The 25189-nt window shown below is 39.5% G+C and overlaps 1 protein-coding gene across 1 annotated transcript in view; it reads left to right on the forward strand.

The window, feature by feature from the left end:
• Positions 1-1640: 1640 nt before the first annotated feature.
• GRB14 (growth factor receptor bound protein 14) overlaps positions 1641-25189 on the forward strand; it is a 125306-nt gene continuing 101757 nt past the window's right edge. The window contains exons 1-2 of the mRNA XM_029225876.1: positions 1641-2376; positions 3635-3767. Coding sequence (XP_029081709.1) covers positions 2186-2376; positions 3635-3767 — 324 coding nt within the window. The 5' untranslated portion in view covers positions 1641-2185. The remainder of the gene's footprint in view (positions 2377-3634; positions 3768-25189) is intronic.

The following is a 25189-nucleotide window of genomic DNA, read 5'->3' on the forward strand; positions in this document are numbered from 1 at the left end:
CATTCTAACCAATGAATACTCTTTCTCGAGGTTAAAAATTTATGCTGGGAAGTGGAATACTACTGGGCAATAGTATTTCCAGTGATTCCAAAGATACAGTTTCCACCTACCCTTTTCTCTGGCAAAAAAGACTGCTCTCTCTCTCTCTCTCTCTCTCTCTCTGTGTGTGTGTGTGTGTGTGTGTGTGTGTGTGTATGAGAGACAGAAGGAGAAAGAGTTGTTGAGAAGAGAGAGGGGATAAACACCAGCCATTGATTCACTTTCCTGTTAGAATGCTCAAACTATATCATTTTTAGAAAGGAGCGATGGTTGCCTGCAGGACTTTTGGATGAAAATAGGAATGATTGATGATGATCATGATGATGAAAGTATACTTCTTTATGTCTTTAGCTCAAGTTATCTGCAAATACATGACTCTTTTTTATTTTGCTGGAATGACCTCAACATATCTGTATGCTTTTACATTAAACTCTCTTAAAACCCACATACGGAATCCAGACCATACTTCAGGGAATGGGATGGGAATGAGGGCTTTGCCTGGCACACAGCATCAATATGTTAGCTATAATGATTAGTAGTACTGATTTTATCCCTCAGGGGAACTACTGGGCTTAGCCATTGCATTGTATAAAGTGTCCTGCAGACCACACCCAATGTGTGACCCAGGCCAGTACTGCTCTTTATTGGGTCTTAATTTTGACGTCAGAAAAATGAAGAACTTGGATTCTGTAAGCTCTTTGACTCAAAGATTTCCTGCCTCAGTGGAGTACTCCAGGTTTCTCACAGGCTGGGGGTGAGCAAACCCTGGGTGTCAGCAGTGGTTGGTGCCAAGGGGTGTGTGTGTGTGTGTGTGTGAACACACAGATATGGAGGAGGGGATTTTGCCAGTTTCTTCAGGAGGCAGTGTTTGCCTTTCCCTGGGCAGAGGTTGTGAAGGTTAAGAAAACCTGGTGTAACAGATGCCAGGGACAGAATGTTAACCTAATTTGGTCAAAGAACAAAGAGTGTGTGAAACATGTGAAAATCCCAAATAGTGCAGTGGTATGGGGGCACTTCCAGAAGAGCAGAAACAGAATTACTACCCAAGAATTCAGAGTAGGGTTGCCTTATCTCAGAGGGTGAGCCTAATGTAATTACCACTTCAAACAGTCTGGATGGTGAGGATGGAATCTTCTGGGTTGGAAGCCTGACTGCACTATTACTAGCCCTATGTTGTACCAGGTACTCCATGACACTGAGCCCCAATTTCCTTGACTGTAAAATGGGGTAAACATGTAACTTAAAAGGCTGTTGTGAGTACTAGGCAGAGTGGGGACTCAGCAAATGAGAGCTACTCTTATCAGAAGAAAATTAATAATTTTTCTAATTCCCAAGATAACGTCAGGTTTACTCATACCTTACTAAGAATCCTCAAACATCTCAGTAGTTTTCTACACTGATTGTACTCCCTGGTCCCCGTCCACCCCTTCCCCACGCCCGTGTGTTTAGCTGCGGAGTGGAAGGAAGAAGAGGCACGTGGGGTAAAGACTGGGACAAACCTGGCCCCCTGGTCCCCTGGCCTCCAGGCACGGTGGGGCCTGTCATGGCGGCCCGGCGACAGCTTAGGTGATCTCACACAGCAGAGCAGGAAGAATGAAAGAGTCTGGGGGTCAGGGCTGCCCAGACCCCTGCCCCGCCCACGGTCGGCCAGGCCAGCCCTGCGCGAGCGCCGGCTCACACGGGTCCCACCTCCCGCGGCGCGGGCCCGCCCCGACCTCGGGCTCAGCCTCGCGCTCGGGCGCCCACCTGGGGAGGCGGCGGCGCGGACCTCGGGCGCCGGTAGCCAGGGCCCCGCGCGGGTGGCGCGGGCTCCGAGCCAGCGCCCCCCAGCGCCCCAGACCCCGAGCGGGGTCCGCCCGGCGCCCTCCCCGCCCCCACTGCGCCTCGCCCCGCCGCCCGCGGCCCCCACCCACCGGCCGCTCCTCCCCTCTCCCCACCCTCCTCCTCCGCCCCCTCCCCTCCCCCGCCGCCTCGCCTACCGCCCGGCCGAGCGTCTGAGCCGCCCCGGCCCGGAGCGCAGGCGGCGAGGCCACCGCACCTGCAGCGTGCTCGGGCTGCGGAGCCGGCACCTCGCCTCCCGCCGCCCGACCTCCTTCTCCCCACGCGCCGGGTCTCCCATGACGCCCGAGCTTCCCGGCCGGCGACAATGACCACTTCCCTGCAAGATGGGCAGAGCGCCGCGGGTCGGGCGGCTGCCCGGGACTCGCCGCTGGCCGCCCAGGTGTGCGGCGCTGCCCAGGGGAGGGGCGACGCCCGCGACCTGGTGCCGGCACCCTGGCTGCACGCGCGGGCGCTCCTGCCCCCTCCGGACGGGACCCGCGGCTGTGCTGCAGACAGGTAGGCAGCCCTCGGAGGGCGCGGGGGAGTGTCCTGGGTTGGCAGCCGGCGAAGGGGTGAGGAGGCGGTCCTAGGGGGCAAGCCATGTGCCCAGAGCGGGGCCAAGTTTGTGAAACTCTCTGAAGACAATTGCCTTTGAGCTGGCTCCTACCGGATCAGCAGGACATTGCGATCTCTCGGCGCCTTATAAATAGCATCACCGTTTCATTGAGAGCTTCGGATCTCTCTCGCCTCTGCCCGTCGGTGTGAACTAGGAGGCCGAGCCCCAGGCTGGCCAGCCCCCTTCCTTCTTGCTTCGTGGTCCTGCATTAAAAAAAAAAAATCCTTTTCTTTCATATATTTAAAAAATCATAGAATAAATGAGTTCACCTCCCACATAGAGTCTTACAGCGACCCTGGAGAGGCAAAGCACGGATTGACATTTGAGCAGTCTTGCTGTTCAGCAGGAAAGAATAGAGGCTTTAAAAGGTTTCCCAGTCTCCATAGCATTCAGCACTAAGTGCCTGTAGAGTTCACAATTTCGCACATACTTCAGGAAAGAAAAAGGATGCAACAATACAAAAATCTGTAGTCCTTTATATTCATACATTTAAGTGGTGCTTTTTTTTTTTTCTTCTTCAGATTTTCAAAGTGCTTCAACTTCACTGAAGTTAAAATTACTCCGCAGTGGACTCGAGTACATTAACACTAGCAAGTTCTATTCACTTAACCTTCTCAAAAACACTGCCTTGCAGTTTAGTATCTATAAGCACTTGAAAAATCAACAGACTGTGTGTGGGCAACATTGTGAATGAAATTTGAAGTGCAATGAACCACCGCTATAATTAATAAACCATAACTTCCAAAAGTGATTAGTAAAATAGCATAGGGATGAATTCAGTAAATGTTTATAGACTTTGTCAATTTAGTGGATGCAAAACAGTGTCTAGCTCCTCAGGATGATTTTTGCATCAATAATTCTGCAGTCTGTATTTCAGCTTCAGGAAAATTATCAGAAGTGCTGGAAATGGGGTTTCCAGGCCTGGTGATTTTTTTTTAAAGGCCCCCAAAAAAGGAATACAAAAGAAGATTGATTTATATCAATTAACTAACTTATTTTGACCCATAGAAAGTACACCACAGACCTTTGCCATATACTTTATATAATATTAGTGTTGTCACAGAGTGGTGCATGCTGGCCTTAACTTTTTAATCCTGACAGCAATTATATTTTACATTCTGTTTTATGTAAATTACATTCTATGTTCTCTTGGTGTAGGAGAAAAAAGAAAGATCTTGATGTTCTGGAAATGCCATCTATTCCAAACCCTTTTCCTGAGCTATGCTGCTCTCCATTTACATCTGTGTTGTCAGCAGGCCTGTTTCCCAAAGCAAATTCAAGGAAAAAACAGGTATGCATTTAAAAGTGTTCTAATTCAAAAATCTTAGGAGTTCTACATCCATTTAGTCTTTAAGATACTCTTACACTATTAACAAAGTATTAGCATGGCCTATTTTAAATAACTCTATTGACTGATATAGTTCGTAGCCATTAGTTTCCTTCAGGGTCTCAGTTTTCACATCTGTATAATGGGAACTTTAAAACTTACATGTCAGGCTTTTGGGATGCGTTAAATGAAAGAATATATGTAAAGTACAGAGCCTGGGAGCTATTATTATTCACATTGTAGGTGGGAGAATTATATATGATAACAGCTGAACGATTTTAAGTCAGAAATTGGAAGGGCTGGCAGTGGTGTTGGGGTGAGAAGGGGATTGACTGGTTCTTTTAATACCTTCTTTAATCTTTCACCTTTTCAACCCAAGCCAATGTTATTTACTAAAGGAAAGTGATAATGGTGAACTGTGGTGACAGGTAATAGGAGTTTCGGACTCCGCAGGTTTTCTTTCATTTCAGCGAATTCCTCAGTTTGGAGGCTACTGGCTGCAGAAGGCAGATGACTTATAAGTGATGATTAGCTTATGAACTTAATTTTTATTATTTTCTTTCTTTTCAAGTTTCTATTTTGGGACTGACTTGAGCAAATTAAACATCAAGGACCAAGCAACTATGGGGAGATCCAAAACAATTATACAGTTTTTGAAAAAAAAATTAGTGTATCCTAGGATAATCCCATCTCTTGAATACGCTTTCTCCCAATTTTGAATCAACAAAACAAAGAGAAGCTTCACTATGTAAAATGTACTTTGTTCTTGCAAGGGTAGAAACAATAAATTTAAATAGTCAGATGCTTGCAACAAGGAGAGGGATAATGAACAGAGAGGAGAAGACAGTCAATTATTTTCCCCCATCTGTTGTTCTCTTTTGTTTTTTCAGCACTTTTACTACCTGTGATGGGTTTAATAATGTGTGTTTATAGTTTTAGGAATGAAGGAAATGCCCCAGGAAATAGATGAATTCTTGATAACATACAGTAATAATAGAGACAGTAGAGAAGCATTCCATGGGATGTTGTATTTTGATGGATGTCTGGTATAATAAGGCTTATATACTTGTTTTTTGGGGGGGAGGGAGGGGTTTGCAGTTTAATTGGTATATGTGCTTTTTGGATAAGGATTGGAGAAAGTGGGAGTAAATATTCCCAGAGCAGAGGTATGTTCTGAATTAGAGTCTTTGATGGGGGAGGCAAGTCCTTCAGTATGTGGGACTGAGACTTTGGATGGGGAGATGATCAAGGAGGAGACTCTTTCAAGAGCTGTAAAGACAGAGCCCAAGGAAAAAACAGCCCTGCTGAAATGTCTGGGCCTTTTAAGAGCTTGGCTTTGGGGTTAAGATATAAGATGGGAATGTAGATGATAGATTTGTCTGTGCGTTATGGTGGTGGAAAAGATCGATTCTGGACTGTCCCTATGATCCAGAACGGGAAAAGGAAATATCTCATGATGGCGTAATAGGCATTTGGGGAATTTAATACATTGTTTCCCTATTTATGGAGGGCCTGCTATGTTCCTTGCACCATCCTAGGCACTGAGGCACTGAGCTGGGCAAAAATGCCATTCGAAGGGTGTTTATCAAGGTGTGACTTTGATTCGGGGTTGGGTTAAGACTTAGGAGTTGAACAGAGGAAGGAGAGAGGATGGGGTCTACTCCGACTTTAATTTTGTGAATGAGCACTGGGAGAATGCCTCATCTACCAGATGTGTCCAAGGGGCAGCGTTTGTTTTGAATAGGGAGAGAATGTTTTATGCTTGAGTTAATAGAGGGAGAAACACGAGAAAGAGAGTGGGTGTGAGTGTTAGGGTCAAGTAAAGGTTGTGGCCTAAGTATGGGTAGTCATCAGCCTAGAGTAAGACGTCTGATCTTGGGGAATAACATTTCTTCAGATCAGGTTTAGCAAATCGGCAACATGGGAAAAGGGTGCTATGCTACCCTTGACTCTGACCAGTTTCCTGCTTCGGCCTTGTGTCCTGTTTCCACGGTGACCTTTTCAGAGAGCACTGCGCCCACACAGACAGCTGTGCTGTTGCAGGAGCAGAGTTCTGGCCTGACTCCTGGAGACCAGTCCCAAAGGGGTGTTTCCACCTGAGAAGTGCCTTTCCTGCTCCCTCTGTCTTCCTTGGCCCAAAGGTTGGGGGTCCCCATGAAGAGAAGGTTATCCCAGAGTTGGGGAAGAGGAAGGTTCCTTTTTGCATTCTTTTATGTTCCCTTTTCCCCACCTGGACTTTGCATTTAGAACTGATCCTTTGTTTTTATTCCTTTGTATATGCTCAGTTCTTTGGAATGAGGGAGGTTTTGGGAACAGATGACTCTCAGTAATTCTCCCAAGCTCAGTGTCTTTGTGACACAGATCACCATTTTACAAGATGATATTTCAGGCCCAATTATCTCTGACCTTTGGCTGAGATGAGGTAAATGACTATATGTGCTAGGTTTCTATTGACTATTATTTATGACTGAAACATTATAGGAGACGATGTCTCATTTCTTTATAGTCTCTCTTTCATTTGTTTTGTTTAACCATTCCAGTCATTTTAGCAATTCTTTTCTCCCCATAGAAAAAGTGAAGAATTGCACTTGTTACTTATAAATAAATGACCAGAAAGTTTGAAAGAATCCAGACTGGAAACGTTAAATTTCATGTGGCCTTTCAAAACCACAGTCAAAAATCATTTTACAGGCCATAAATTTTTTTTTTTTTTACAATTTGAGATGTCTCCATAATGCATGAGTGGTAAAATGCATTGAAGCTGCAAATAGGATATGCTTTATCTCTTTTTGCAAATAAAATGTCTCAAAGTATACAATACTGTATGCTTGCAGTATTTTTATTTTAAAATAAGAACTAGATTGAGATAAAATCTGGATTCTTTATTCCCTCTCCCCACTTTTTTTTAATAGTACTGACCAGATATATTTTTAAAGCATATTTCTTTGTGTTTATCAATGAAGCAGATTTAAAGTGTATGTTCCATATACATGGTTCAGAAAAGTTACCTGCAATTTAAACTTTATATGAAAAGTGACTTAACCTATGAATTTAGGTGTCTTACTTTTTTTCTGATTGAAATTTACCAGGAAATCATGCTTTAGCACTTATTATTTGAAGAAGGAGAAAGAATAAGATATATTTACCCCTTGCAAAAGAATCAGTTCTTTTCTCGAGTTTGTCTCGCCCCAGGTTATTTTTGTGCTTGGACTCAGTTTGTGTAGTAGCTCTGCTTAATTGCTTTCCAGGATTTATGTAGGATAACTAATTCAAAATAAAGCTACTGAAGATTTTAAAGATAAAAAATCACCTGTGAAAAACAGTGTGTCATGGAATGTTCAAGCTGGAAGAGATCTTTGAGATGATCTAGGTGAAGCACTCTTCTTTTACAGATGAGTAAGTTGAGGCTAAGAAATGCTATGTGGCTGATGGTGTCACAGCTAGGACCTGAAAATCAGATTTCTTTTTTTTTTAATTTTTAAAATTTCTATTAAAATTATTTTTAAATTGAGATATATAAAGTGAGATATAACATTATATTAATTTCAGGTGTACAAGATAATGATTTGATATTTGTATATATTCTGAAATGATCACAATAAGTCTAGTTAACATCTATCCATACGTAGTTACAAATTTTTTTTTCTGGTGATGAGAACTTTTAAGATCTACTCTTTTAGCAACTTTCAAATATACAATATAGTATTATTAACTATAGTCACCATGCTGTGCATTACATCCCCATGACTTATTTATTTTTAACATCTTTACTGGAGTATAATTGCTTTACAATGTTGTGTTAGTTTCTGCTGTATAACACAGCGAATCAGCTATATGTATACATATATCCCCACATCTCCTCCCTCTTGCGTCTCCCTCCTACCCTCCCTATCCCACCCCTCTAGGTGGTCACAAAGCACCAAGCTGATCTCCCTATGCTATGCGGCTGCTTCCCACTAGCTATCTGTTTTACATTTGTTAGTGTATATATGTCCATGCCACTCTCTCACTTTGTCCCAGCTTACCCTTCCCCCTCCCCATGTCCTCAAGTCCATTCTCTACATCTGCGTCTTTATTCCTGTCCTGCCCCTAGTTTCTTCAGAACCATTTTTTTTTTTTTAGATTACATATATATGTGTTAGCATACGGTATTTGTTTTTCTCTTTCTGACTTACTTCACTCTGTATGACAGACTCTAGGTCCATCCACCTCACTACAAATAACTCAGTTTCGTTTCTTTTTATGGCTGAGTAATATTCCATTGTATATATATGCCACATCTTCTTTATCCATTCATCTGTCGATGGACACTTAGGTTGCTTCCATGTCCTGGCTATTGTAAATAGAGCTGCAATGAACATTGTGGTACTTGACTCTTTTTGAATTATGGTTTTCTTAGGGTATATGCCCAGTAGTGGGATTGCTGGGTTGTATGGTATTTCTATTATTAGCTTGTTAAGGAACCTCCATACTGTTCTCCATAGTGGCTGTATCAATTTACATTCCCACCAACAGTGCAACAGGGTTCCCTTTTCTCCACACCCTCTCCAGCATTTATTGTTTGTAGATTTTTTGTTGATGGCCATTCTGACTAATGTGAGGTGATACCTCATTGTAGTTTTTTTTGCTGTACGCGGGCCTCTCACTGCTGTGGCCTCTCCCACTGCGGAGCACAGGGTCCGGATGCACAGGCTCAGTGGCCATGGCTCACGGGCCCAGCTGCTCCGCGGCATGTGGGATCCTCCTGGACTGGGGCATGAACCCGCGTCCCCTGCATCGGCAGGCAGACTCTCAACCACTGCGCCACCAGGGAAGCCCCCTCATTGTAGTTTTGATTTGCATTTCTCTAATGATTAGTGATGTTGAGCATCCTTTCATGTGTTTGTTGGCAATCTGTATATCTTCTTTGGAGAAATGTCTGTTTAGGTCTTCTGCCCATTTTTGGATTGGGTTGTTTGTTGTTTTGATTACAAGCTGCATGAGCTGCTTGTAAATTTTGGAGATTAATCCTTTGTCAGTTGCTTCATTTGCAAATATTTTCTCCCATTCTGAGGGTTGTCTTTTCGTCTTGTTTATGGTTTCCTTTGCTGTGCAAAAGCTTTTAAGTTTCATTATGTCCCATTTGTTTGTTTTTGTTTTATTTCCATTTCTCTAGGAGGTGGGTCAAAAAGGATCTTGCTGTGACTTATGTCTTATGCCTATGTTTTCCCCTCAGAGTTTCATAGTGTCTGGTCTTACATTTAGGTCTTTAATCCATTTTGAGTTTATTTTTGTGTATGGTGTTAGGGAGTGTTCTAATTTCATTCTTTTACATGTAGCTGTCCAGTTTTCCCAGCATCACTTATTGAAGAGGCTGTCTTTTCTCCATTGTGTAATCTTGCCTCCTTTATCAAAAATAAGGTGACCATATGTGCATGGGTTTATCTCTGGGCTTTCTATCCTGTTCCATTGATCAGTATTTCTGTTTCTGGGCCAGTACCATACTGTCTTGATTACTGTAGCTTTGTAGTATAGTCTGAAGTCCAGGAGCCTGATTCCTGCAGCGCCATTTTTCTTTCTCAAGATTTCTTTGGCTATTCGGGGTCTTTTGTGTTTCCATACAAATTGTGAAATTTTTTGCTCTAGTTCTGTGAAAAATGCCATTGGTAGTTTGATAGGGATTGCATTGAATCTGTAGATTGCTTTGGGTAGTATAGTCACTTTCACAATGTTGATTCTTCCAATCCGAGAACATGGTGTATCTCTCCATCTGTTTGTATCATCTTTAATTTCTTTCATCAGTGTCTTATAGTTTTCTGCATACAGGTCTTTTGTCTCCTTAGGTAGGTTTATTCCTAGGTATTTTATTCTTTTTGTTGCAGTGGTAAATGGTAGTGTTTCCTTAATTTCTCTTTCAGTGTTTTCATCATTAGTGTATAGGAATGCAAGAGATTTCTGTGCGTTAATTTTGTATCCTGCTACTTTACCAAATTCATAGATTAGCTCTAGTAGTTTTCTGGTAGCATCTTTAGGATTCTCTATGTATAGTATCATGTCATCTGCAAACAGTGACAGCTTTACTTCTTTTCCAATTTGGATTCCTTATATTTCTTTTTCTTCTTTGATTGCTGTGGCTAAAACTTCTAAAACTATGTTGAATAATAGTGGTGAGAGTGCACAGCCTTGTCATTTTCCTGATCTTAGAGGAAATGGTTTCAGTTTTTCACCATTGAGAATGATGTTGGTTGTGGGTTTGTCATATATGGCCTTTATTATGTTGAGGTATGAAAATTGGATTTCTTGAGGCTTTGATGGCCCTTTCTTAGGAAGGTATAATTTCCACAGAAATTGAGAACCATAAGAGTAGCACAGTAATAAACCTATATCAATTGTTGTTAGTTACAACTCTGCCCATAATACAAAAGCAGAGGCAACAAATGCCATTTGATAATTTCCACCTAAGGACCTGGATTCCTTTTTTTTTTTTTCCTTCCTCAAATATAACTGTCTCTGTGTTTTTTTCCTCTAGCTTTCTTCTATCTTCTCCCTAAAATTGATACGAAAAATCTATCAAATAATTGATCTATCAACAAGTAAGGTTTATTAGTTTTATTAATAACCAGATTTTGTGTGTAGTTTACAGTCCACAGTCACACTAAAGCCAGGAAGTGGGTCTGTCATCCACATTTTAAGATTATTTTTTTAAAGTACATAAACAGGAAGTGATTTGCCCATGCTTCCACAGTTTAGACAAAGGGAGATAAAAAAGAATGTCATTTCTGAATGTGTTTGCCCCTCACCACACTGGTTTTGGTTTAGTCCGTATTGAGTTAAACCTTTTTGTATATCTCAGGAAAGTAAAAACTATCCTCCAAATAATTAAGAAATTATTTTCCACATGCTCTGCCTTTGATTTCGTTTTCATCTCACATGTCAGGTACTATCAAAAAATAAGTTCGTCTCTGTCCCCAAACTAAACAGCCTCTGATGTCATTCCTTCATGATGTCAGTAACAATCTTAATTTGTACCGTGCGAAACTTGTATGTGTGGTTCTTGTGTGGCTGCTGCATTATCCAAACTCAAATACTCATTTCTCCAATATACACAGAAGTAGAAAGCAATGAACTATGCCCTCATATTCTCGTTTTCCAGATTCAGCATTTATCAAGATTTTGTCTCATTTACTTCATCTATTCCTTTTTGAAATTTTTATTGTATTTGTTGAAGTACAATAAATAAATTACTTAAAAAAAAGTAAAACCTGGACATCCTGTCACTGAATCCCTACCTAGTTTTGTATGCATTGCTGAAAAGTACATTTTTTCATTTAACCAACATGCCATTATTCCCTAACAAAAATAAAAATTCCTTGGTATCATTTAAAATCATTCATAATCAAATTGTCTTAGTTGGAATGATACATGAAATCCTCAAATTACAAGCTGGTTATGTTTCAAAATCTTTTTAAATTAGGTCTTTGGCAATTTAAATTTATGTAAACAGCATATCAATTGTATTTAGGTCCCCTTGGCCATTTTACAAAATCCTATATAATGTAAAATGAAACGTAAATTTCATATATTTGCAGAAAATATAAGACACTTTCTCCACTCTCTCTCTTTTGTTTTCCCATAAAAACAGCACGTAGTCTCTGCTTCTTTTTCTAAATCCATTTCATCCTCTGACATTTCTCTACAGTCTTGCTTGTCTTGATTGTATGTCACTGCCTGTGGCCCCCAGTGGCCACCCTGGTTGGAATAAATATCTCCTCCTATTACTGGTTTAGCATGTGGTAACTGACTGGAATCTATCTTTGGAGAGAGCTGTTAGCCCAGTGTGTTCCGCTCTTATTCAATCAGCTTTGGCCAAGGGGACACAGGGACCTGGACCGATGCTCACTCAGCAAGCGTTATGGAACAAATTCTGTGAGTAGGAAGTGCGAGTTCAGTAGGTATGATGTATGGAGGTGGGGAAGAAACAATGGACAACTAGTACCCTAGGGAAAAAAAGCTGAAGCAAAAAACAGTTGACATACAAACAAATTCTTATAATATATGAATGATACATGGTAACCCACTGATTAATTTGGCTGACTTAGCCTCCACAGTTCACAGTATCCAACTGCTTTGCCTCAAAGCATTTAATTCATGTGAAGGGCATTTATTTGACAGTGGTTTCAGTTGATGCCACCCTACAGTGATGGTCATCTTCCTTGGTCCTTGTCCTGAGCCTGCATCTTATTGAGGTCCCTTAGCCTCTGATGACAGGAGCTATCAACTCAGGATCCTCCCTACTTCATGCTAGTTACCTTTGTCTGTAACAGAGACAGCTGTCTCTTCCTATTTTAAAACTTAACTCACCTAGCAGATCTTCTGCTCATCAAGGTTTTATTTCCAGTTTGAAGGTTGCCTCTAATTTTTAGTTAATTTGCAGGATACACTTGCAGTCCAACCTTTATCTGCAACATAACTTTTATTTTTTACTTCTTTGAAAGCTCAGCTTCTGGTTGGTTTTTCCCTAGGGGCATATATTATGTTCTATCAGGAGAAGGAAAATTGGAGTCATTCATGGTTCAATATAAATGTGGATCTTAATATAAAAAAGCTTTCTGCAGTTTTATGGTTGTTGCTTTGAATCATGTCAGCTTATATGGCACAGTAATAAACTCCAATAAACACTGATTTGAGTAAGGATAAGCAGACTTGGGAATTGTTCTTTTGGTACTCTAGGTAAGGGATGGCTCAATGGAGAACCTAGGAAATGGCCACAAGTCTTTGCCAATGAAAGGGAGCGGAAGGGAAGCTTCCAGAATCAGTTTAGAAGACAAATGGGTGAGCTGACATAGGGAGAGCATCTTTTACTTCTTGTCCTCCCCTTTGCTTCCACTCATTGAGTAGTTTTCAAAGCCACAGAGAAAATAAACAAAAACAGGAGGATTAACATTCTTAACTAGTTTACAAACGCTTCTGTCTGTTCCAAAAGATCCTGTTTAAGTTGGTTGTTGATTCACATGTATTTTTCCATAGATGTAATGTTAGATGTGGTGGTTAGGTTGTTAGGGCAGGCAGTAAAAGTTTTTTTTAACCCACGATAGCTCCCCCAGATGGTAGATTTACAACATCCTGTGTGCCAGTTTTTTAATACAGTTTCTATGGAAAGATGTGGGGCCATATGATGTAATTGAAAGATGTTGGACTAGGAATCCACAAACTTAGTTTTTAATATGGTCCTGCCACTGCTGAGTCATGTGATATGAGCCTATTAACCACACTTTCTGGGCCTGAGAGTGCTACAATTTTATTCTATTCCTAAAGCAAGTGATTCTAATGGCTGTTGAAGTACTAATGATTCCGTAGTAGACGGGAGGCTTTTTTGGTCCCATTGGCCCCAGCAGTTCCCTCTCAGTCTTTGTTCAGATCTTCTCACATGGTTACCACACCTCCATTGATGAAGAGAACATTTGGGTGCCATGGGGCAAGGTGCACAGGAGCCACCTTTATGGAGATGATGTGGGCAGGAAGGGGCTAGTTAAACTCGAAATTGTGCATCAAAGTCTAGGTCAAAATAATAGAGAGTCAGAAAAAGTATTGTATCTGGGAGGGGCCAGGTTGGGTGGTGAAACTGTATTTAAACTTAGAAATAAGGGTATGAGATTAGATATGAACATCGGAGGCTGGCATAGGTTCAGTATGCACCTGGTTGTGCTTGGCTTACAGGGTTTGAGGTAGTTATAGCTTCTAAGTCCTTCTCTAAAAATCTCTTGCTCAAGTCATCCATTTGATGGCTCAGGTCACCCACTTGATCACTCAAGCCAAAAACCAAGGAGTCCTCTTTCTGGCCTTCTGTCAAGTACTGCTACATCTTTCATCACAATATACTTGAACCCATAAACTTCTCTCCGTCTCCACCGCTACCATCCCAACTTGAGCTACTGTCTTCTGACATTTAGGTACCTTATAAATGGCCTCCTTGCTTCTTTTGATACTTTAGCTTATTTTGGTCCATTTTTCATACACTTGCTAGAAATGCACTTTTAGAAATGTAGATCACATTATCTCACTCCCTAGTTGAAAACTTTTTGATAGCTTAGGATAAAATTCAAAATTCTACCTTGGCCTACAGGATTCTATGTGGTTTGGCTTCTGTCTATGTCTTAAACTGTACTTGCATTCTACTCTTTATTCGTTATACTCCAGCCACAGTAGAAGGACAGTCCTCCCTGAATGTGAACTTGGCAAGCTTTTTTCTACCTCAGAGCCTTGAGCTTGGCTGTTTCCTCCATCTGGAACCTTTTTTCCTGGTTCTTTACAAAGCTGACTCTTCTTTATTCTTTAGATATCAGCATAAGATCATCTCATCAAGGAGGCTTTTTTTGACTAAAGTATCCGTCTACACAGTTTTTTCTTTTTTTTCCATCCTATCACATTTCCTAGTATATTTCCTTGGTTGTACTTACCATAATCTGAATTGTCTCATTTATTTATTTGCTCTAATTGCTGTTTTTCTTTCCAAATAAAATACTTTGGTTTTGTTGTTCTTGGGTTCTTTCCTTAAAAGAATTAATGAGTAAATGGATTAATGAAGATAAGTAGTTAAAACCAATTTAACAAATTATATTTTGACATATTTATTCTAATCATGATTAATCATCTTCTTCCTCTTCATCAAATTTTAAAACATATTTCTAATTTTGTGAAAAGATTCTATTAACAAAAACAAAGTTATATACTAGGCTCCTGGACCAGTGAGATTTTAGCAGTATATGTCTTTTGCTTCCGTTACACGCATAGGAAATTTTGATTATGTGCAATGACATTAACGGATGTATTTCTGATTTTAATCATTATTCTTATCTAATGGAATTGTAAGTGAAAAGTGCATGGTGAATTGTTATACTTCCAGCGTATAGTGTTAAAAATCCACACATTTAGAAAAAAATTAAGTGGAATATCAATTGGGTTTATAATACGGGTCTCTTAGAGCAAGGAGTAGATGTTAAGCAAATGTTTTAATTGTTACCTGTTAACGTCATTGGTAAATGATTTAGGCCAGTGCTCATGCTTTAGAAATGGGGAGACATATACACCATGGATATACATGAAGACTTTCCAAGAGATTTACAAACTCAAATATTTAAGATAACCAGTTTTCAGATCCTCATCTTCCATTTGTACTTTGTCCTAAAACCCACCTGTGTTCACAGTAACCTTCTCACTTGGTGCATTACCCCGGGACATGTAAACCTCTAGGGCATCACACACAGGGAAGGCTTCCTTTAATGATTAATCAAAGTACCATGAATCAGAAGGGGTTCCTGTCTTCTTATGCCTTATATTTCTGTTAAGGGAAGACATAGTTAGAAATAAGGATTTTGGCTAGTGTTGAAACATTCTGAATTCAGATATATGATGATGTGATGGGAGTAATGACAATTTTCATTTTTCATTTTTCAATGTTCATTTACTGACTTCAGTTCTTCCCTCTACTGACTGTTTTCAAACATATGTAGCCTTTGAGGGAGAGTTTCCTAAGAACAAAGCAGGTAGCGCACCAGTGGGAAACACTGAATGCTGAAAATGGCCTTTTGTGATGTATTTTCCACTATTCTCACCACTTGAGACACATCCACAGCTGAAAAAAAAATGCGCCTACAAACATCTGATGTTATATATAGGTTAGTGCTGTGGGTGAGGGAAGTTCTCTGGGAAGCTGACTTGGAGCCTAGGTTTGCCTGCAGGAAGTTTACTGGGGCTCAGAGCCCTTGGAAACAATGCCTATGGGATGGACACAGGGACAAGTTGGGCTGCAGTGCAGCCACAAGAGGCATCAGCTGATCCCCTAGGAGCTCAAGTTGGGACGGCCTTACAGAATTGTTCAGAATTAGGGCACAGAGGCTGGGCTGCCCTGCAAGGACGTGATCTTGGGTATGGTGGCTCTCTTCAGCTGAGAGCAATGGCAGGCAGGGAGGACTTAGCTGGGTCTTAGTGACTGACACACTAAAAGCTGGGAGAATTAGTGCTTCACTCCTGAAGGGAGCAGGCTTGGACGGCATGCTGCAGCATCTACAATAGTTAGTAGTTGGGATTATTTTAAATGTAACAGAAATCCTGTTTGAGGCTACCAAATTTTTGAAGATAAATTGGATAAAACTCAAGGATATAATTTATACATAATTTTTTTCAGATCTTGTGTCTTAACATTGTCCTGTTTTATCAAATCATATAATGAAATATTAATTCCAGTCAGTTCCCATCCTATTTTATCATAAAATATGTTAACATTTTCCACTTTCTATTAATAAAATATACTAGCTGCTAGACTAATTTTTAAAAGTATATACCATTTGCTTTCATTAAAACCATAAGAAAATTTTATCATGATGAATACTACAATTAATGAAGCTGTTTCTAATTTTATACTTAATTGTTAAAAATTATATCCAAAAGCTGAAAATCAAGGTAGAAATGTACACTCACACAATTGCCAAAGGAACTCCATGGCCTTCCTAGCACTTTGTCATACTCCTCAGAACTCTTAATTCTGTATTATTTTAATTTTGAGAGCTTTCAGCTATTTCTTTTAAAAGATATATTCCATAATGAATTTTTAGTGGTCTTCAAAATATTTTTTCTCAGAATGCTTATTGATAACTCTGTTTGAATTGAAAAGTAAAGTTGGTCTCTATTTGATAGAACATTAATCTAATTTGGCTGATTGATTTGAGAGTGAGGACTAACTTTTCCAATTATATGGTTGACATTTTTCTTAAACTGAATGAACTAAATTTACAGTCCTAAACTTTTTTTTTAATGTTTAACTTAGAAGGATTAAAAAAAATATTTTTATTGAAGTATAGTTGATTTACAATGTTGTGTTAGTTTCTGGTGTACAACAAAGTGATTCAGTTTTATATATATGTATATATTTTTTCATATTCTTTTCCACTATGGCTTATTACAGGATACTGAGTATATAGTAGTTTGTACCTGCTAATCCCAAACTCCTAATTTATCCCTCCCCTATTCCCTTTTCCCTTTGGTAACTATAAGTTTGTTTCTATGTCTGTGAGTCTGTTTCTGTTTTGTGGATAAGTTCATTTGTATCGTATTTGAGATTCCACATATAAGTGATATCATATATTTGTCTTTCTGTATCTGGCGTACTTCACTTAGTATGATAATCTCTAGGTCTTCCCATGTTGCTGCAAGTGGCATTATTTCATTCTTTTTATGGCTGAGTAATATTCCATTTCTATATACATATCACATCTTCTTTATCCATTCATCTGTTGGTTGCTTCCATGTCTTGGCTACTGTAGATAGTATACATCCCTAAACTTTTGATGAAAATACATTTAAAGCACATTATAAGACAAAAGCATTTTATTAAGAAAATTGGAAATAATGCAAAACCCTCATCAGTATGTTGGTTTAGCCAAAGTGTGTTAAAATTAACACTTTTCCCTCATATTTTTCTGAGTGTTTTACTTTGAACAAAGTATATTTAAGTGAAAGAGTACCATATTGTTAATGGTAAAACCTTGTTGATAAATTGTCCAGAAATTGAGAAAATGAATGAATACGATTGGGTAAGAAATCTTTTCCAAGTCAGGTGGTTTACATTCATTGTTTTCAGTTACATTATAAGAAACCTTAGTTGATTTACTGGATGATGGGTCATTAGAAACTATTTTTAGCTCAGATGGAGTCATTTCCTTCTACTACCTCTGCACTCTTTTCTCCCTGACTCAGCTTAGTTTTTCTCTCTAGCACTTACTGTAATCTGGCATATTACATGTTCACACATGTATCTGTTTATTCTTCCATTGCCTTTTCCCACGAGAACATGAGCCCTGTGAGGGCAGGGACTTTGTTTTATATACTACTCAATCTCCAGCAGATAGAGCAATGCCTGGCATTTAATAGGCCCTCAGTAAATTTTACTGAATGAAAGAATAAATGAATGAATTAATGCATGGGGAAGGAGCAGAGGAAGTAGTTATTATTAAGGGAAGGAATGAGGGAATATTTGAGAATGTACTGATAGTTTAATATAAATGATAAAGAGTTTGGAAGGAAACTTAGGAATGTGAATTTAGTTTAGTTACTGGGAGAAGTCTGACATTGCTAGATGTTAAAAGAGATCCTCATCAGGATAAACATTTGAGTATTGATTTACCACTATTAGCACATTCTAAATTTGGATAACCCCTGCTTAGAATAAATACTGTTCTTTGCCTCTTTGGTCTCCTTATAAGCGTTTTCAGTCTTACCAGCCCAGGAGTGCCAGTTAAAAAGCATGTATGCTTTATGGGACTAAGCCCAGTAAAAGCTTTTCAATCAACCCACATTCACAGTGGAAGATTACTTTCATTCTTGGGAAGGATGACACATGCGTGTGAAGCCAGTATTCAGATGAAAGGGGTACTTTCATATTATTTAACTGTGTATTGGCAAGACTCGGGCCAGTATCTAGTTTCTCTTTAGAGACATTTTGCGTTATATTACAGTACTCGTACTGTGCTGTGCCAGGGAAATTAAGATCAGCTGGAACACTCTGTAGGTCATTGGCTTAGACTCTTAGGGCACTGGGAACTTGATGTTTTGTTTTCATGACCTCATTTAGGCTGAACCTGTCTTTGTCTCAAAGGCATAAGGGCCCCTTTACCAAACCATGTCTGTACCTTGGGAAATGTATGGGAAAGGTTTAGAGAAAAGCAATTTGAAAGTATTGGGTCAACCTCCATGTAAAGAGTACTTGATAAATTAGGACTTTTTAGTCAAGAGAGATGAGGAGGTGGTATAATTAAAGTCCCCTCAACATGGATGTAGCCATCCAATTCCATGAAATCTGAAAGATACTTTGAAGGTTAAAGAAGATAGTTTTAAGAAAAATGAAAGGAAGACATGTTTACAGGTCATGTTGCAGTTCACGGGCCTTATGCTCTGGCAGATGCTTTCTGCAGAGATTTCCAGAGGACGTCACTCTTGTGGAATGAAGCACCTCCTCCATGTTTCTCAAAGTGGGAGTATATGGCGTGTATATGCATATGGGGTGTGTGAGGATTGTGGGAGGGCCATATGGGAAGTTGCACAATAAACACGGAACACTTTTCTAGAACAATCATTTTAATTGAAAATAGGAGAAAACAGTTTTATATTAAAATAAGCATTCCTGTTTTTATGAATAGAATGCATAATTTACATGGATTTTTAAGGACAAATTACATACCTTAGAGTTATTGCCTACCCTGAGATGGCAAGGGCTGTGTAATGACTTTCTTTTGCATTTTTGGTAGTTCTGATGGAAAAATTTGAGAAACACTAGTGTGGTTTTCAGGTCTGTGGGAAGTGGCTTTTTGTAATCCTCAGGGGGATAGGTTATCACCTCTCATTTCCGTCTCAGTTCTTCTTTCTTGCTAAAGCTTCTCTGATTTTATTGGTACCTATATCATTAATATCGAGGATATTGGGTTATTAAACAGTTGAAGAGTTTTTCCTACTCGGCTTTCCTGCAGCTTGGCCGGAAATTGACCTCACTAAAATCTCTAAAGACCACCATATTCCTGAAGACCTACTCCAGTGCTTATTTTGATATCTCAGCAGTTTGGGGCATTTTTGACTACTCTTTCCTTCTTGAAACATTCCCTTGGCTTCTACTTCTTATAGGTCTCTGTTGGAGGATCTTAGTGTTGGTGTTCCTTAGGGTTTTATGCTACAGCTTTTTGTTTTCATTTTATTTTCATTTTACTGCCAGAATGATCTCATCTACTCCCATGGCCTCAATTACAGTCTACATATAAGTCTAGACTAGGTTATCCTGGGCTGCTTGCAAAATATCTTCATTTGTACAGTCCATAGACATTGCACGCTCAGCATATTCCAAACCGAATTAATACTTTTCCTCTAAAACTTACTTCTTCTCCTGTGTTGCCCTTCATTGGGAACGGCATGCTCTCTAATTACACTAGAAAATCAGAAACCTTGGTTCTCTTTTGGCTGCTCTCTATTCCTCTGTCTCCTCATTCAATTGGTTACAAAGTCCTCTTGGAAAAACAACTGTTGAATGTATCCATTTTTTACAACCTCTCTGCCATTGTCAGAGTTCAGACTGAATCATCTCATAATTACTTTGACAGTCTCCTCACTGATTACTCTGTTTTTAGTCTTGTTCTACTCCTAGAAGTGTAACATGCTTAAAACAATTTTTTTAAAATTGAGGAGCTAACATTCATGTAACATAAAATTAACCATTTTAAAGCATACAATTCAGTGGCATTTAGTACTTTTACAGTTACTTTTACAGTGTTGTGCAACAGTTACCTTTATTTAATTCCATCACCCCAAATAGAAAGCCTGTATCCATTAGTCACTCCCTACCCCTGCCTTCCCCCAGCCCCTGGCAACCATTAATTTGCTTCCTGTCTCTATGCATTTAGCTAATTCTAGATATTTCATATAAATGGAATCATATAATACATAACCTTTTGTGTCTGGTTTCTTTCACTTAGCATGTTTTCGAAGTTCATCCGTGTTGTAGCGTGTAATAATATGCTTTCAACCGTGAAATAATTCCAAACATGTAGAGAATTTCATAGTTTTTCTTTTGAAGAAACAGGAGGTTGCTCATACATGGTAGCGCCCCTCTTTGTTCCTTTGTTCTCAAGCTTGTTTTGTCTCTCCTTTCCCCCTGCTATGAGGGAACCACTGTTCTGAGGTTGGTGAGTATCCTTTCCTTCCATGTTTTTATACTTTTGCAATATATAGCACCGTACTGTGTTTTAGTGATTTATGTAAAAATGTATATTGAATGTATATCTCTGCAACTTGCTGTTTCATTCAACAATTTTGATTAATCCATGTCAGTAAATGTAGATCTAGTTTATTTTATTTCATTGTAAGTATATATTACAATTTATTTATCCTTTCCCCATGGAAGAAAATCGAGAATCTTCTTAATTTCTATCATTAAAAAACACACCAAAGTGTAAGGGCTTCTCTACTGTATGTATTTATAAGTGGGATTATTTGCCTTTAGAGCAGGTATACGACCAGTTTTACTAGATATTGCCAAATTGTTCTCCAAGTGGTTGTACCCACCAGCACTATATGTGCCTCCATTTCCACACTTTCTCATCAACAGCACTTTCAGATTTTAAAGTTTTTGCCAATGTGATGAGTGTAATGAAATTTAATTACGGCGTTAATTTGCTTTAGCTTGACTACTTGTAAGGTTGAGCATCTTTTCGTTTGCTTCTGGCCATTCATATTTCTTCTTTGTGAATTATCTATATTTTTCTATTGTGTTTGTCTTTCTTATTAACTTGTAAGAGTCCTTTACGTAGTATGGATACTAATCTTTTTGTAATTAGAAACACTACAGTAATCTTTTCTCAGTAATTGTGGCTTGTCTTAACTTTGTTTACACTGTCTTGTGAAATAAAATATTTTTGTCTTAATTTAGTTAAATCTAGTTTTGTACTTGTGTCCATCTTACTTAATAAATTTTTTCCTCCTGTGTCATGAACATATTTTCATCTAGTCATTTTAACATTTTACTTCTCATACTTGAGTCTTTAACACAGCATGACTTGTTTTTATGAATGATAGGATTCTAATTTTTTTCCAAATGGGTATCTACTCATACAAATACCATTTATTAACCACCTCTTACTTCCCAAAGCATTTTAGCATTTCTTTGATCATGTATCAAGTTCTCTTTTTTATAGTGAAGTGATGGTTTTAAAGGGCAAATCAGATAATTTCATTCTTCTCTTAAACCATTCCTCAGATCTCCATCATTCTTCGCATACTGATTTTAATAGGGCTCTTGGGGTACTACATAGCTGGACCACCTTTCTAATCCTGTCACCAACCCTTTCCTCCTTATACTCTACTCTGTGCTTTAGCCACACTGAACTCCTTTTAGTTTTCTAGTATATCATTCTTTTGCTTATCTGACCCAGTGAGGATCAGGTCTTTATGTAAGATGTTCGATCTTCCTGCATCTCTTTTCTCCTTAATCTTTAAAAAGCTAACTTCCAATACCTCTCTTCGAACACTTAGCTGAGTGAGTCTTCTCTTCCTCTCCCAGATCTGTGGTAGGTGCCCTGCTACTAGGTCAGTTATGTTGCATCATCCGTCTGTTGATATAAGGGTGTTCCACTATCCAGGAAGCTCTCTGGGGACAGCAGGAACCAAGTTTGCCTTAGACATCAATGCATTTCCAGACCCTAGCATTGTGCCTGGCACATTGTAGGCCCTCTATAAATACTTACTGAATTGAACAGATGGTGCAGATAACATTTTTTACCTAAAGTAGCATTTGTCTTTGAAATATCTGATAGATGATCTATATAGTCTCCTTAAACATTTTCAGTGATGAACTTAATTTTCTTGTGACCAGTAGAACCGTAATAAAAATGCTTTCTTATGAACTGCATGTAAACCAAGATTGTGTATAATTTTTAGAAAATAATTTAATTACAATGTTTTGTAGGATTTTACCTTTCCCTATTTAAATTTGAATTTTGATCTATTCTTCCAGGATATTATTGAGTTGCATTCTTTCTTTACAGTAATTGGCCCTCTCAGTTTTGCTTCATATGCATATAGGTATAGATGACATTAGTGTCTTCATTCAAGAGTGAAAAACAGGGCTTCCCTGGTGGCACAGTGGTTGAGAGTCCGCCTGCCGATGCAGGGGGCACGGGTTTGTGCCCCGGTCCGGGAAGATCCCACATGCCGCGGAGCAGCTGGGCCCGTGAGCCATGGCCACTGAGCCTGCGCGTCCAGAGCCTGTGCTCCGCAACGGGAGAGGCCACAACAGTGAGAGGCCCGCGTACCACAAAAAAAAAAAAAAAAAAAAGAGTGAAAAACAAAGCTTGCTACTCTAGCCTGCTTCAAAGGTGATGCTAATGGAGTAGCCAACACTTTTTTTCTCAACATGTTGCTAATCATTCAACCAATATTTATTGTGTCTGCTTTGTACTAGTCATTGTGTTTGGTATATGTATAATTGTGTCATCATTCTGGTCTTATTCCTGTTTGGTCTATCAGGAGTGTCATGAGATATTCCTCAGTTATTCTTTAGAAATTAAGATATTTTAGTCCTGGATAGTTCTTTGACCTATCAGTCTAGAGGCTTATTTAAAGATAATAACTTAGCAGTTATTACTGTTATCAGTAATATTTATTCAGTCCTTACAATGCACCAGGTGTTGTGCTAAGAAGATAAGTTTTATAACATCTACTTTTCCCAATACCTCAGTGAAGTAGATGCTGTCATCATATCCATCGTATAGGAAAGGATGTTTAAGAAAGATTGTATTTTTTGATCACAATTTTACACAGACGGGAAGCGACAGGGGCAGGATCTGAACTCAGACTCCCCTGTATTAGTGACATTTGCAGACTCCTGATGACCCTTCCTTTCTTCCTCCCTTCCTCCGTTCTTTTTTTTTTTTTCCCTTTAAAATTTTTTTAAAAACAAAAAGGAATGTTTTAAATAGACCAGCCCCCTACTATGAATAGTTTTGCAAGGTAGAATTCTAGAGGGGGGCATTGCTAAGACATCTCTCATACATGGTGTAACCAGTGTGCCCGATGGAACAGAGCCAGTTTTAGATTTACCCAGAGGTTCCTTTCACTCAACATTAGCTTGAACTTGATCAGTTTATCTCGAGATATATGAAATTTAGTAATTGTACAGAGTTTAAATATTAAAATGCTTTTTGCTTCTTTGAGAAGAATGACTTTTCAAAACTATTAAGATTGACTCCTAGATTGTGGAGGTCCAAGCAGTTTAGCGCAGCGTGACTTCTCTTCTGCTGGTTCCTAAGGGTACATAGAGCCTCCTGCCTCTGTGTTAGTGACGATACAGTTTCCAAGGTACTTTCAAATACGTTATCATTTTTATCCTTTTAACATCTGAATGTTGTCAGTAGGAGAGTTAGTGTTATCTCAGTTTTACAGATGGAAAGAAGCAGGGTCAAAGATCAAGTGTTAAATCCTATAATATTGCATAGCAAGGACTTGAACCCATATTTTCAGATTTCAATGCCAGCCCCGAGTGCCTAACACAAAATTGATAGGTGGCATTCTACTTAAAAACTACATATAAAATTCCTCCTTTGTGCTTTCAATATCACCAGTGTTTATGTAGTTGGACATAGATTGTGACAGTCATAAAGAGTTGTCCTTTAAATTTCACGTGAAACCCAACCTTACTATGTTCTGATCTCCTTCTACCTCCAGTGCTTTTAATTTTTATGGTATTGGTATATTGCTTTCAATAAATATAAAAAAAATCCTTTTTATTGTGGTTTCAGGAAGTGTTAGAAGTCCTTATTATTTTTTAAAGTAGGATTTTGGATGATTTTTTGGAAACTACCAGGGAAATTGGATCATTCTCAAATCAGGATGTATTCTGACTGAGAGAGCTTAGCTGTGCTCTGGGGTGTTAAATTAATTTTTCATTGACAACCTTTGCCTGGAATTTAACTGAGGTTTAAGTTAGTAAAAATCCTGCCCTGTGACCTAGAGAACAATTGGATGAAGTAGATGAAGTGGAGAACAGTGTATTTTCTCACTCTTTTTGTTGCATTGGACAGAACCCAGGTCATCTGCAGAGATAGTAGAGATTTGGTATGGACCTGTCCTGCCACTACATCGTCACCTTTAGCAAGTCAAATACCCATTATTAGACTAAATGTAGGGCTGTAAATATCAGTGCAGAGAATACTGGTCTTTAAAGCATGGGATCAAAAATGGTATAAGTGTTCAGAGATTGAATTAAATTCCATTAAAAAGAGAAGTTAGGGCTTCCCTGGTGGCGCAGTGGTTGAGAGTCCGCCTGCCGATGCAGGGGGCGCGGGTTCGTGCCCCGGTCCGGGAAGATCCCACATGCCGCGGAGCGGCTGGGCCTGTGAGCCACGGCCGCTGAGCCTGCGCGTGCGGAGACTGTGCTCCACAACGGGAGAGGCCCGCGTACCGCAAAAAAAAAAAAAAGAGAAGTTAGTATCCTTCATTTATTAATATGATTACCCTCCAATCCCAGAAAAGTTGTTTTATATGTGTAATGCATTAGGGTGGCTATTCTCAAAGCTCATCAGGCATGTCACATACCTAGAGTGTTTGATATAAGTGAAGATTCTTGGGTCATATCCCTGGGGAGTCTATTTCCATAGGTCTGGAGTGGGGCTGAGGTATTAGAACTTCTTTTTTTTTTTTTGTGGTATGCGGGCCTCTGACTGTTGTGGCCTCTCCCGTTGCAGAGCACAGGATCCGGATGCGCAGGCTCAGCGGCCATGGCTCACGGGCCCAGCCGCTCCGCGGCACGTGGGATCTTCCCGGACCGGGGCACGAACCCGTGTCCCCTGCATCGGCAGGTGGACTCTCAACCACTG

Source organism: Monodon monoceros, unplaced genomic scaffold (genome assembly GCF_005190385.1).
Source record: "Monodon monoceros isolate NGI ecotype Baffin Bay Population unplaced genomic scaffold, NGI_Narwhal_1 Super_Scaffold_16, whole genome shotgun sequence".
In the NCBI taxonomy this organism is placed as follows: Eukaryota; Metazoa; Chordata; class Mammalia; order Artiodactyla; family Monodontidae; genus Monodon; species Monodon monoceros.